The sequence below is a fragment of the Gobius niger genome (assembly GCF_951799975.1).
Source record: "Gobius niger genome assembly, chromosome: 2".
NCBI classification, from domain to species: Eukaryota; Metazoa; Chordata; class Actinopteri; order Gobiiformes; family Gobiidae; genus Gobius; species Gobius niger.
The window spans coordinates 34,144,853-34,159,560 of NC_136853.1; the positions used below are offsets into that span (position 1 = coordinate 34,144,853).

The following is a 14,708-nucleotide window of genomic DNA, read 5'->3' on the forward strand; positions in this document are numbered from 1 at the left end:
GCCAAAGAGTTTTCTCGGGAACCCCAGAAGTCGATCGCAGCTTCTGAAAAAAGCTGCAGTGTACACGTATCTTGTAGGCATTGACACAAGTTTTATGGCTGCTAAAAACAGTCGGCCATGCAAAGTAATACATCAGTAAATGGCAACTTCTCCACAAATTCAATAAAGGCTGACCATGTTTTATAATATCTATAGTGAGACCTTTGTAAACTGTATCTTAAATGCTCTTTCTGTAAACATTACATTAACTCTCTCACCCATTGAATGAAAGAAACTGCATTGGTTAGAAATTAAGTCAGACCATGTTGATTTGGAGCAAATACTGCTGTCATTGGATTAGGATCTATTGTCTATATACACTGTGGAGAAGTATTATATATCTTGGCCAAATGTCTAAGTGAGTTTTGAGAATTTTCTATTTTGGAGGTGCCGTTACTATTTGGTTTCTGGCACAACATACAGAATAATATCCCATGGATCAAAAAATAAAATTAAACTTCTGGACTTGTGACAAGAAAAACATACTTGGCACTCTCTGTAGCAGACTTCAACAGCTGCAGCAAAATCATTGTTCTGGGGGGGATATTGGGTCTTTCAGGTTTGCATATTAAAAACAGAGATTTGAGAAGTTAAACCGCCCATTAGGAGGCCTTGAGGAACAAACATGTCATATCTTTAACACCTGTTCTTGTGCAAAATTGTTCCATTGTTTGCAATCCAATCAACTTTTATTTGTAAAGCACATTTTACGAACACAGCGTTACCAAGTTGTGGCACAATACAAATTGGCACTAAAAATGTAAAGCATGGGGCTCACAACTGATATGGCCCTGTCACCCCTAATTCTAAGCCTTATCTGTGGGACGACGTGCTAAAGCTGGCTCTCAGACCTCAGCGAACAGGTGCCAACACATTTTTAAAAACTCAACTCTTAAAATGAGCCAGCGCAGAGAGGATAAAATGAGCGTGATGTGCTCTCTATGTCATGTGCTGGTCAAAAGATGCGCAGACAAATTTTGGATTAACTGTAAAAACGCAAGGTTTGCTTGGCCAATATCAGTGTACAGCGCATTACTGTAGTCGAGACACGTAGAGATAAACTGATAAAGCTGATTCCAGAAGAGATAAGAGCTGAATATGATCAAAACTGATGCAACCACGACATTTCAAGCCTAAAATCTCCATCAACTGTGACACTGGTGGCTGTTGGTTTGGTGAATTGCTAAAGAGATCCCAAATCAGATTGTTGTAGCTTTGTTCATTTATCATTCTGTTCCCATAAAATGTAAGGGAGAGACTGTAGAAATTAAATTTGTTTAAAGAATTAAGTAAAGAAAGTCCATGAAGATATAGTACTTAGACAAATATTCAAAGAGTCTGTAACATTAATAAAACATTTACGTTTGAGTTCCAGAAATTACTTGTTAAGCACTTTGAGAGTAGATTTCTCTCCCCATGCAACAAATTATCCACTAAGCATTTTTATCAAATGGAAAAGTTACGCGCTGGACAATTTTCAAACTGAAGTGACCACACATTCTAGCGCATAGAGAAACATTTAAAAAGCCTGCCTTCAATAAGTTATAAAATCTGTGAGAGATGGCACTCCAGGCCTAGTAAAATAAATGGGAGAATTTAAGCCCTGTCAGTCCACAGAGTAATGTGCCAGTACAAACTTAGATCAAAAATTCAATTTTAAACATTTTGCCAGGATAAATAATACAGTATAAGGTCTGTCTCTTCAGGATATAACCTAAAAGCTCAAAAGAAGTGAAATGGCCTCGTGCCAACTTCAACCCTATTAAGTTCCAAAGAGAGGGATGCTCGAGTTAACACAGAGCTGCAGACTGTCTGTAGGATTACTGCCAGAGATCAGGCTCGCCAAAACTGTGAGGTAGCGCTAACTTTTAGGAGAAAAACGGAAAAGATGTCAACACAATGTACTCTGGAAGTCTATTATATTCACAAACATGACATCGAGCAGAAGCAAATTCCCAATTTCCACTAAATGCGACTGTTAAGCACTACAACTGCTGGTGAATGAGTACAGGCCAACCTGCACTGCTGCTCGATTATAGAAAAAAACAATAATCACGATTATTTTAGAAATAATTTAAATCACGATTATTTAAACGATTATTTGTTGCCTTTGAAAAAAAACAACAACAAAAAAACAATGCAAAATCTTTCCTTGGATTGTTAAAAAAAAGTCCAGATTATAATAAATATGCTACCGTTTGTAAACTAATCCTCCATAAGAGACATCCCTGGCTCACCTGCCCCCTGCTGGCCAGCCCTCACACCTGCCCAAGCAAACCAAACTGCGTGGCCTGATGACATCATCACACAGCGCTGTTTGTTTATGTTGGACCATTTGCATTGAGCTGCGTTTGCTATATCTGCCCCTGAAGAGGAGTTTTAGACTTTTCTGCAACAGCCAGGCAAAGTATGTCGAGGCTTCTAAACTTCTGTTCTCCTTTCAGCAAAAGATGAGCACTTATCAGTATCTCAAGAGTTACGTAAACAAATTATTCTTATTTTTATCATATTATTTCCACGACAAAAACAACAGTTGGACAAGCAAGGGCATCTTTAAGAATCGCTTTCTCTCGATTATGCCATTAGTGTAATAATCAAAATCGTAATTGAATTTTGATAAATTGCACAGCCCTACTGCTCATTATGCTTCAATGGCTGTTTAGGGGGAATTTTCTTTGTACAGGGGGGTAGGCGATATGCATGGGGCACTTTAAGGCAAGTAACGACGAGTTAAGCGACTAGGAAATGGTAAATCCGAGGAAGAGAAGTCGCTTACTTATCCTACTTCCGGGACCAGACCTTGGAAGTAGGATAATTAACATGCACACAACATCTGAAGTTTCAAACTAAACACACCTCGTCTGGAACATGTGGTTCTATTCATTAACACTGTGGTACCTGTGAATGCGTAGAGAAACAGCTGGTTGTGCTCCAGGGCTCTGTTGTGCGCCCTGCTGGTCTCAGAGTGCCGCTCCTCTGTCTTTTGGACGGACACAATTTCATTCACTGGAACCACCTGGCTCACTGCTGGAAAACACAAAGTGAGTTCATGTCAATTTGTGGTAAAGGCAAGTGCCTGAAAACTGCTTGAGCTCCACACGGTTTATCAGGGCTCGACATTAACTGTTTCGCCGACTGGTCAATGTGTCTGGTCTTTTTCAAATGTGCCTAAGCATGTAATTTTTCTTTTTTCTTTTAGCGTCAGTGGTTCATATGGTAGAGTGGGTTCTAAATACTACCATTGTGTCCTTTTGCAAAACACTTCACCCACTTTGCCCGTGGGTGAGTGATTGGTGGTGGTTAAAGGGTGTGGCATAAAAGACAGACCAAAGTGTAGTGCTTTGAGAAGCCTAATACGTTTTTAAAGCTCAAGATAAGTGTCCAAATTATTATTATATCCCACCTCCTGAAAGTGCACACTGTCGTTGTGTCCTTGGGCAAGACACTTCACCCATATTGCCACCACTATGTCTGCGTACATTGGTGTATGAATGAGAGTATGAATGGGTGAGTGGATCCTTGCTGTAAAGCGCTTTGAGTGCCTAATGTAGGTGGAAAAGCGCTATATAAGTTGAGACCATTTACCATTATTATATAACAAAAACATGTTATAACTCGGCCTAGAATATACGTACCATATTTCATTTTCTCATGCAGTTGCGAGAGAGAGTAAAAGAGTAAAATGTCAAGCCACAACAACCTATAGAAAGTTGGGACAGGGGAAACTGAGCCTTTTGCCTTGGTGCTAGATATTCAAGTGCCAATTAACACACAGTAGACCCAAATGCCTTTGCACATGCCGTGGTAAAACAGGACATGAATGTAGTCCCTGCAGAGAGCTCTATTGACTTCACTGTCAGAGGAGTCAATGGGAGGAAAACACAGACACGTCCCTGGAGATATGAAGTTGCTTTGGGAAGAATCGGCTTCTCCTTGTTCTGATGTTCCCATGGGAAATGTATTTAGGCCACGAGCTGAGCATGGCGTCTGTATAAAAGGGGTTTGTGTGCCAGGATGAGCTTTGTTCATGAAGGGAGCTGGTCAAGTGGGGCTTATGAGGGTCGGAGCTTTGAACAGTCAACTAGTTATAAAAGACTGAGATCAAAATGGGTCAAGGGAGAGCGCTCTGAACAGTATATGCTGAGTCATCGCACAGGCTGAACTACTGGAAATGAGAAAAGTCAACATTAAAGATAGTCAATTTACAGTAAAATGTGAACTTTCTTGCAGCTATAACTGGCTGCATAGAACACATGTTTAAGTCACTGAGAAAAAACAAAATACACACAAAGAAAAGCTACCTTACTTCCAGGTAATAGATTTTTCACCAGGTGAGTAACTGAAGACTTCACTTCCTACATAGTGTTTGAAAATGCATTAAGTAATAATTAATGTTATCATCTCAAATGTCATTCCTCTTGTTGCACCTTAAAGAGGGGGTATTATGCTTTTTTCAATCACATAGCACCAGTCTATAGCACACTACAATGATGAAAAACCTTCTGTTGGTCTGTAAATGCAGTAAATTAGAATATCTGCCTTGTATAAAATTGCTCTCTCAAAATGGCTGTAGCGAATGTCTTGAAATAGGCCTCTGTCTCTTTAAGAACCTCTGACCCTTTCCGACACGCCCCCTCCACACGCTGTCTGTGGCATCAGTGGGGGGAGGGGGTTCTGCTGAGGAGCATTGATTGGTTACTCGGCTGGTGACGAAAGCTCGGAGGCGTCTCCGGGAGGTGGGGGCGTTCCTAGGAGGACTCAGGCAAACCTGATCTAAAATGGCCGCCATCAGAGTTTTTACAGATTACTCAAAAATACGTGAATGTGCCAAGGCAACACTTCAGGCATGTTTTTAATGAGGGAATGACATAATAACATGATGTAAAGCTTGAAAAAGTCGATTTTGCATAATACCCCCCCCTTTAAGCCACAACAGGACCACATTTTTAGTTGTAGTTGTACACTTATAATCGCTAGTTTTAGTTTAATCGTAATTCTCTTGATCACTTCCTGCCTCCAGCTGATGTCACTGATGATGTAAGCAGCGAAAGGGTCTACACTAAACGATTCTACATTTTCTAAACCTAGCCTAATGTTCTAATTTGTATAATCTGTCTATCAAAGAAGAAATCCAACGGAAAGGAAGCTTTTGTCAAGCTTGTGTTCTGGAGTCAAGTGATTTAGATTGCATTGCACTGATGAGAATTTGTAAAGGCATCAAGAAGATCACTGAGAACTGATAGTCTCTTTCATTGTAATTTCAAGCACACAAGATTAAATTATGCTGAACAGAATGAGGAGCATTGCCGGCAATTGCGACATACGTGTGCCTTTCGATAATCAGATTAAACCTCAGAAATATTGTTGTTACACTCCTGAAATGATTGCCTGCTTGTTAACATTACAAAACTACTAATGGTGAGGCCTCTACATTGGACGTCGAAGTCAACTGAGAACATTGCACAAATCTATACACAGCTATACACAATAAGCTAAAACTAATCTTGTACACAGAAGTTACCATGTGCTTAAGGTTGTGTAAGCAGAAAATGTATGTATGACAATAACAATATATTATGCAAACCCAACATATAGTATAAAGTACTCCACTGACCCCACCACACACCACTTAATAGTCCAAAACTCACTTTCAGCAATGATCAGTACAGTCCCTAAGCCACGTGCTAAACCCTCTGGCCAATACAAGCTGGATCCTCTCTGCTCTGACACACTTTCTTTGTGCTTGAAAATAATCTGAGCGCCAACAGACATCCAGAGACAGTGCACCGCCTATTCATACCACAGGCTTTGAATGGTATACAGGAAGATACTGAGGTTTGCTATTTGTAGAAACTCGAGCTGTCTTCGGGCATGGCCCTCTTTTAATGTTTGCAAACTGTGCTGCAAAAGGAGAGAGAGGAATGTGGATATTTTCTTTGCAACCAGGGTGGAAAGGGAACATGAAAGTGTGTCATCATGGGACAGTGGACATTCAAATTACTTTTAATAAAGGGAATGTTTATGCAAATACAGCCAGCTATCTACCAGCGCTGCTGTCCATATCTGTCCACAAGCTCAGAAACGGAATTGAAGAAACAGGAACTGGTGGCTTTTGGATTATATATGTGACAAGCTTATTTAGTATTTTCATGAGAAGTATCCAAAGTAAAATCCATAATAATAATTCAGTCAAAATAAGCATTTTAAAATTAACAGTTTTAACTATTATTATAGGCTCATTCAAATTATTTTCTTGTTGAGCTCAGGTAAAAACATTCACTCAACTACTGGAGCAAAACATACATTCACTTGTATCTGCCCTCCTGTACGCATTGCACAAAATAATGTCGACTTTGCCCGGAAAGTGCACCCATAAAACCACACGAGTGAAAGCAGATTAATAATAGGCCATAAAATGAAAGTGGATGGCTTATCAAAAAAAAAAAAAAAAAAGATTAAGCATGCAAAACATCAATGGAGAGGTTATTTATTTACAATTAATCACAACTGCAATTTACCTTATGCAATTGTACTTATACTGTGTCTTCCACCATGGTAATTCTGCATTCTGCAATTTCCTGGAATTCACCATATTCAGTTCAGTTTGCATAATAAAATCTGGTGCTTTTCCTCTGTTGGCAGTGGTTAAATAGGTACAGATTTTATTCTGGTGTAAGACTTAACACACATTTGAGCTGTGAGCCATTTCATAATATGGGAGCATCACTTAAACTGGTTATGTGTAATAGAGAAGGGTGTGGTGTTAAATGGCTTTTTAGCTGATGACATAAGAACTTGGGCTTCAAGAAATGCCATGTATGTGGGTACTATCATGTAACTACTTGTTACTTGTATAATATGACATAATGTGTGTTGCACAACCCAAAATATTCAGGGTATCCAGTGCAAAGCTACTTATCTTTTCCCTGAAATGTAAAGATGCAACTAACTAGTTTTTTTGTTTTTTGTTTTTATGTTATTGTGTAAACTTTTGATGGTTGTGTCATGTGGTGTGTTGGCAACTCAGCCGCATGCAGATAGAGGGTTTGCTTCGAAAACAAAAGGTAAGGCTAATTCTGCAACAATAACTACATAATAGTTTCACAAAAATCTGCTTGCCTGTAATTAGTCTCAAAGAAGCTGTGTAACAGTACGTTTAAGCCTTACTGATTAATAGACTATTGTCAGTGACAGTCAATTATTCAACCCTCTGACAGAAAGTCATTCTCCTTCCGTAATGTAAGATATCGTGATTAACAAAATGTAAAATATAAAATTGTAAGCATATTGAAAAAGGTAAATTCCATTTTAAACACACTACACTATCAACTGGATGATTTATTGCTGACATTATCAATGCCCAACTTCAAACATACGCAACTTCACTTTTGCCCACACTTTCCCCAGACTAAACTACATTGACTTGGGCAGGGTGTGTGAATAAGAGAGTGTCATTCATTTAAATGGGATCTGTCCTGAATGCACCAAGTGGGGGCAGCACTCGAAGAAGTAATAAATGCTCAGGTCACAGGGCTAAAGTCTTTAATCTGATGAGGAGGATTGTATAGGGCTGCTTAAGTTTGGGAGGATTGGCCCGAGCGCAGGTACTGTCAAAGTGAAGTATTGTTTCTTATTTACCTGCCAAATGCTTCTCTCTGAGTCCTTGATTGAATAAATTACCCATGGAAAACATAATATAAAGAATAGATGCACCGATCCAGCTTTTTAGCTTCCGATACGATACTGGGGGTTTGAACATCTGCCAATAGATTAACCGATACCAAAAGACTTTCTTAAAAGTGGCTGCTGTGAGTGAAAAAGTGAATGGTCCTCTTTTCTCCATTTTAAGATCAATAAAGTCTTATCTTTTCTTGTCATGATGTTACAGATCAATTATCACTTGTATCTATTAGTAAACTAATGGAAAAAACATTTAACAAGGACACTGGACTTTTCTACACTAAATATCCTTGGCTACATTAACATAAACAGCTCACATAAAGTGATCTAATCATTACAATTATATCAGATCAGTTATTCTTTAATAGCATTTCCCAAACTAAAATGCACACACTTGGCCACTCCAGCAGTGACTATTTTATTTTATTTGGCTACTTTAGGTACAGATATCTATCATTGTTTCTGACCCAGCCTTGATTAGCTCCCGGTTTGGAGGTTAAAACCAACTCAGCAATTGAACTCACCAGGTTCTGCCTTTCAAAATGACATATAGCATGACCATCACTTAGATTTAGTTGGTGAAAGTTTTTAAACTGGTGACTGCTAAAACTCATGATGCTTAGTGTGATGTCACACTAAGCATCATGGGATTAGCAGCAATAATAAACTAATGGAGATTTTAAAAGGTCAAATACTGGAGTTATTGTTCACATTAAAACACTTGGACACCACAGTGTAATAAATGTATTAACAGTAGTAGCTCAACTGCTAATGGAGTTGTTCCATGGCTTTTTTTCTCCACTTTTTATACTGTTTTTAGCTAATGTTAGTCTATGGAAAATGTATGCGAACAGCTGCAACGATGGCGGATCTCCATGGTAACAGTGGATTTTCCCGAACTCTATTGGATATTTGTTGCCGATCCCCGATGTCATATTTTCGGATCGGTGCATCCCTGATAATATCAGGCAACTAGGTGGTACATTTCCTGAGAAGTGCTACGAGCCTTTTCCAGAAATCGCCACTAACGTCTACAAATTTCCATCTTGCGGGACATGCGGGACATGCCACACATGTGATTATTATTTACTATAATAATATTCAATGTCGAACAATATGTAGCTTGATGGTTTAAAGGGACTATACGGAGTTTAGAAATGTTAAAATTATGTATTTTCATCCCCCTACATGTTCCAGCAATGCCCTAAGGTGTAGAATGAGCCCAGACTACTTCACCACAACGGCCTCTAAAATCCTGCACTGTCACTTTAAAAGTTGTTACTTCGGTCCGAATTGCCGTCATGCACGAGCTTAATATATAAGGTGCAGTTACATGTATGACCTGAGAGTGGTAGTGAGTAGTGAGTAGTAGTAAGTAGTGAGTATAAAATGGCCAACTTGCATCTAATCCCTTTAAACTGTAAAATCTTGAATGTAAGATAATAAAAGGCGACGTAGCAAGAATCGGCACTGCTCACTTGCTTGTATGATTCAACAACCTGCCTTCACACACACACACACCGATGAGAACACATTGTGGCATCCCACCAAACAGGACCAAACAAAAAAATCCCAGATACTTCATTTAACGTTTTAAAATTCCTCAACACGCCCTTGATGCAGAACACCAGCCCAACAACCAGAATACGAGGCTGCGAGCTATGAGAAGTTTGTCCTGATCTAACAGTAATATGTAGTCTGGGGACCACCTGCGAGTCAATCCTTACTCTTAACCCTGAGGACAGGTACTGACCACGATCAAGAAAGCGATGGACTCTAGATAAGGTGCAAAAGATGGACTAATTCAAATGAAATGAGTAGGCCTATTTACCAAAGCACATCTAGTTAACACTACTTTCTATGCCTGCCAAAAACTTTTATTTGTACACTGGGAGGATTTCATGTTTTGTTGCTGTATAGGTTTCTTATGACAGCGCTGCGCCGGGTTCGCCTCATTGTAGTCCTCTGACAACAACGAGCTGTCACCATATTTATATTCTGCTGTTGTCGACACGCCCCTCCCTGAACACAGCGGATCAGAGTAATCCCTTTATTGTCACTGAGCTGTTGGCGGCTATGCGCGGTTTGGAGTTAGATGACAGGTCGGCACTAGCTGAAGGAAACGCTTACACTTCCTGCCTCTTACAACACTATTCCTTACTGTTTTAACTCCTGCTTTGCATTTTTTCATATATGGAGTGCGGTGCGGGCGCAGGTGCCACAGCAGATAAGACGTGGCAGAGAGTCTGGAAGTTATAAAACTATGTTGTTGATGCGCTCCCAAAAAAAGAAAACACAATCTACACGCAAAAATGTGAATGAACAAGGCGTTGTAAACCCGAAACGCAGAAACGCAGACCAAAAAGACTGCATGACATAGGTTTTAGAGAGGTTCCAATCCAATCCAATCCAATCAATTCACCAATCCTTATTCAAATTTGCCTAATGTTTCTCTTCAAAACAAAAAAAACAACAACAAAAAACATAAGGACAAAGAGTCAAATGATTAATATGATGAAGTCACTCACTTTACGCGGTACAGATTTCACTGTTGTTAAGAGATTGTTTTGACTCCAAGGAGGAAGCGTCTTTCATAGTTGCCAGAAATGCACGTGCAACAAGGAAGAAGTGTAATTCACAGGAACAAAGGTCACAGGTCAAAAACTTCCCGACTTCCACGGAACGAAGACATTGTTAGCTGGAGGGTACGAATGAGTGAACCGTGAGATAATTAACGCTTTCATAACAACTTCAGCCTTTGTTTGCACAAGACGGAATTAGCAGAGAATAGAAGTAAAAACATTTGCCATGGCACATTAGGTATTTGACACAGCCTTTATGGTATGTGTATGATGCATAACACTAAATAAATCATAACAATAGGAACTAAACCCTATAGAAGCCACCAAACAGTATACTGTGTAAGTCAAAGTACCCATAGTAAAATCTGCTTTTGACATCAGAGAGGAATAGACCTTTGACTGTCACTCACTTAAGTCATCGTCGAGACTTCTGACTGACGTGTAATGAGCTTTGTAGGTCATGCTCCTCATTCCCATTGAGCCCAAAAACAAGTAAATGAATGCAGTCGATGTGATGGGAGAGCCTGCCCTGTTGCCGATAACAATTCCACAACCTGCTCACTCCGCTCAACCCCGTGTGTCGCAGGAAATCTGCTTGCCTGTGATTGACACATTACTTTGTGTCGTCATCCCAAACATTGCCAGTTCTAAAGCTTTACTTCAATGGCTGTGCATGTCTTCTTGGTCCAACTTTAAAGTTACATATCTAAAACATGCCCTAGCACACAGAGAGCTTGAGTTTGGCTACAATATGACACAGCAAGATGATTTCACTCAACATTTTGGATTAATTGAACATTACTGATATTGGAATTTGTTATATTTTTACTTTCTTCCCTTCTTGATAAAGGCTTTCTATCTAAACATTTTGGATTACTTTGCTTGTTATATTATTATAACTGTGGGTACTCTGGTTTCCCCGACTAAACTCATGTAGAATAGGCCAGGATGAATGATGTCTGTTTGTGTGTGTGATTGAATGGTGGACAGATGTGAGCAGCTGCTGTAGCGACTCTAAGCCTATGTCGCTAATATAGAAAGGGAAAGGGTCCTGTACCTTAGATGACGCGCTGTGTTTGTTGTACGAGGCACGACTGACTTACAGTGACTTTGTGGTGTAAATGGGTTACGAGTTGAATTGAATCGTGTACACGGTTCAGCATGCGTAGTCACAAACTAACGAAACAGTCAACGAAAAATATGGCTACCCAGTTTCCCTCTCTAGCCATTACCTGTGCGCCGGTGAGTTGCCATCTTTAAAAACTATGGCATTCACCGCCTACGTCCAAGTGACTGATGCCCCCGAACCGTTGCCCAGCAACCAGCCATGTGACACCATGGCTGTGGTTCTGTGTGGCTCCTACAGCCATGCTTCTATCAGTCAACTCCAGGAGAAACTGTAGCTATACAATGGCGTGCCTCGGATTTTTGTTCCACAATGAAGTACACTTTACATATTTAACCCTAAGAACAAAACCCTTTCTGTGACCGTGACATATTTGTTTGTATTTTCAAAAATAAAATAAGAAAACAAGCATAACCACTACTCATCTTATTTGAAAACTGTGGGGACTGAGGATTTCTGTTTGTGCCAAGTGATCAGGCAGCACCAACATGGCATACTTTAATATCTGTTCTCATTTTTATCCCATTTTTATTTATTCTTATTTCCTTATTGTTACAATTTTGCCCCTTAAGATTTTGGCTTTTACTTCTTGTACATAAGATACCTCTTTTTTTCTACTATGTAACTGTTTTCTGTCTGTTTTGCACAACCTGAGTGATCTTATTGAAGGCCGAATGTAACAAGTGAACTTCTCCGTTGTGAGATCAATAAAGGATTATCTTATGTTATCAAATTATTGTCAAAGCAACAGGGCAAAGGGCACTCATTTATTGCATGTAGTTCATCCAGGTACTGAACTTTCTTGAGGTGAGCAAGGATTAAGTGTCTATTTTGTAGGTGTTAAAAATTTCTATCCATCTGAAGTTTGCCATTGTTCCAATTTTTTCTAATCTGATCTGACACTTACTTTGACACAGCGTAGTCGCGGATAACATACGTACCGGCCTGATACCAAAACGTGTGGATGAAAATAATAGCAGATAATAGCAGAGCTCAGAGCACATGGATCATGCTGTGACTGCTGCATTCTACCAACGTTCTGCTACCTTAGATTAAATGGCAATGTAAGCATGTAAGCATTAGTCATAGTTAACAGCTGCTTCTTACAAAAACACAATATCGGAGAGTGAGGTTATGGTTCAGGTACTTGCAGATGCAGCATAATACTACCCTGAACTGCCATCACAAAGTGGGAGGCTGTGTTGATCTTTGACTCAATAATTGTACATCTTTATGGCAGGTTTATAATAAGTTACTAAATAGAATGTATCTCTGATTATTGCAAGATTGGCCATTTGTTTTCTTTTTATTTGTTTATTGCAGCATTTGTACATGTTGATTGTGGTGTATGTCTGTACATGTGCTGCTTTAATTGGGTCCGCACAGGCACTTCTTCTGCAAATGAAGTTCCTGACATAATGGCTGACACATGAATAGATCCATACAGTGTTCATTTTGACAACAAATTTTGACAACAACTTTAATTTTAGTTGAGATTTAGTCCAAAAAAACTTTTCAATTTTAGTCTAGTTTTAGTCAACTAAAATTGCATGTCAATTTAGTCGACTAAACTTGCGACTAATTTAGTCGACTTTGCATTTATAATATTCATTATAATCATATTTAATCAAGGTCCTCGACTTAATGGAGCTTCTCCCAAATGAATAAAGCTCAGAGCTGATCCTTTGGCAGTGAATTTACATGATCTAAGGCTCTTTCAAACTGTCAATAGAAGTTTGGATGATTTTAGTCTCTCCTTTTAATTTTTATTTAGTCTTATTTTAGTCGACTAAACACATTTTTTTGACATTTTAGTCATGGTTTTAGTCTCATGAGAAACTTTTAATTTAGTTTTAGTCCAATTTTAGTCGTCAAAAATATCACTTTGACTAAAATTAAGACTAAATATTATAGTCGACGAAATTAACACTGGATCCATATGATAAATTTGTCCTCTGCATTTGACCCATCCTGCCCTTTGTGTCCTGTCCAAGGACACAAAAACAGTGAGGTACAGCCTGTTTGCAGTATCGCATTGTATCCTTTCCTTTTCTATGAGCTCTCTTATCATCAAAACCTACAGTAACAGTGTTTTCGAGGATTATTCTCTGATGACCTGAAGAAGCCCATACCCTCGCAGCGTGACAACAGCGCTATAGCTTCCAGCACGTGCATAACCCTGACACGTAAAGGTCAACAACTTTCATAACTAGTCCCAGACACAGATCAAATAACAGGCTAATGTTTAACAAAGGACACATAGGCAAGAAAACCAACACACATTTCTATGTCTTTTTGATTCTATTATACAAATGCAAAAATCCATATATGACCAAAGTCCACAAAAACAACAGGGATTAGACTGAAAAGGTTAATGATCTAAATGCAGTAGTACAGTATGGAAAGAAACACATGGACATATTTCCTCTATTCACCTGCGTCCAGCGAGTTGCCGATGTCCCAGTCTTGTTTTGGGCTCCTCTGAATTTCTCTCCATGACAGTGTAGTGCGATTCAGCACAACTTCTACGTCGGTTTGTTTGTGAAAAAGACGCGATGACAGCAGTAAGCCTAACTTCTGCTGTTTGTCCATGCTTGCCGCTGCTCCGAGGTTTCACCCACGGGGCTGTCCGACGAGTGTCAGTCTGTTTATCGTCTTCTTCATCAACTTCAAGGCCCGCATGTGAGAAGCGCGTTGGACCGGATTGGGAAGCGCGCACGGACAACCCGGCGCTGACAAAAAACTATCATTTAGATCTATGCAGAAAACTCACAGCGAAGATCCTTTCTGCGACAGATGGTTCACTCACACGCGCACGAATAAACTTACCGGTAACTTAAGAAAGCATTAAGAGATTAAAAGTGTTTGTTTGATCTCATTCAGCCTAGTTTAAATAATCTGTAGGCCTAATCAATATACAATGTTGCATGTTTGTAAAAGCTTTTGCCAGTATTTCTAAAATGATCTTCTACTAAAGGGAGTTCTGTCTTCCTTACTGTGGCCAACAAGCTTTGACAAGGCTTGCCTAAAAATAAATCACATGATGTGCACTTAAAGTAGTTTAACCTGCTCAGAGTCTGTGCACCACAACAACTAAAGTGTTTGCAGAAAGTAGTCAAGTAATTCAAGCCCAATTCTTGGACTGACAATTTATTATATTTTGAAGCCAAGACCCATAGATAATGTAAGCCTATACTTTAACTCCTAACCCCCACCTGAACAATTAACCAAAACCTAAAAACAAAAAAAAAGAAAAGAAAAAAGTATAATAATAAAAAGCA

At 39.3% G+C, this 14,708-nt stretch overlaps 1 protein-coding gene across 1 annotated transcript in view; it reads right to left on the reverse strand.

Moving 5' to 3' along the window:
- Window positions 1-14,064, reverse strand: part of cerk (ceramide kinase) — a 51,384-nt gene extending 37,320 nt beyond the window's left edge. The window contains exons 1-2 of the mRNA XM_079582773.1: window positions 13,863-14,064; window positions 2,938-3,066 (exon numbers count right to left, since the gene is read on the reverse strand). Of these exons, the coding sequence (XP_079438899.1) occupies window positions 2,938-3,066; window positions 13,863-14,019 (286 nt within the window). The 5' untranslated portion in view covers window positions 14,020-14,064. The remainder of the gene's footprint in view (window positions 1-2,937; window positions 3,067-13,862) is intronic.
- Window positions 14,065-14,708: the final 644 nt, after the last annotated feature.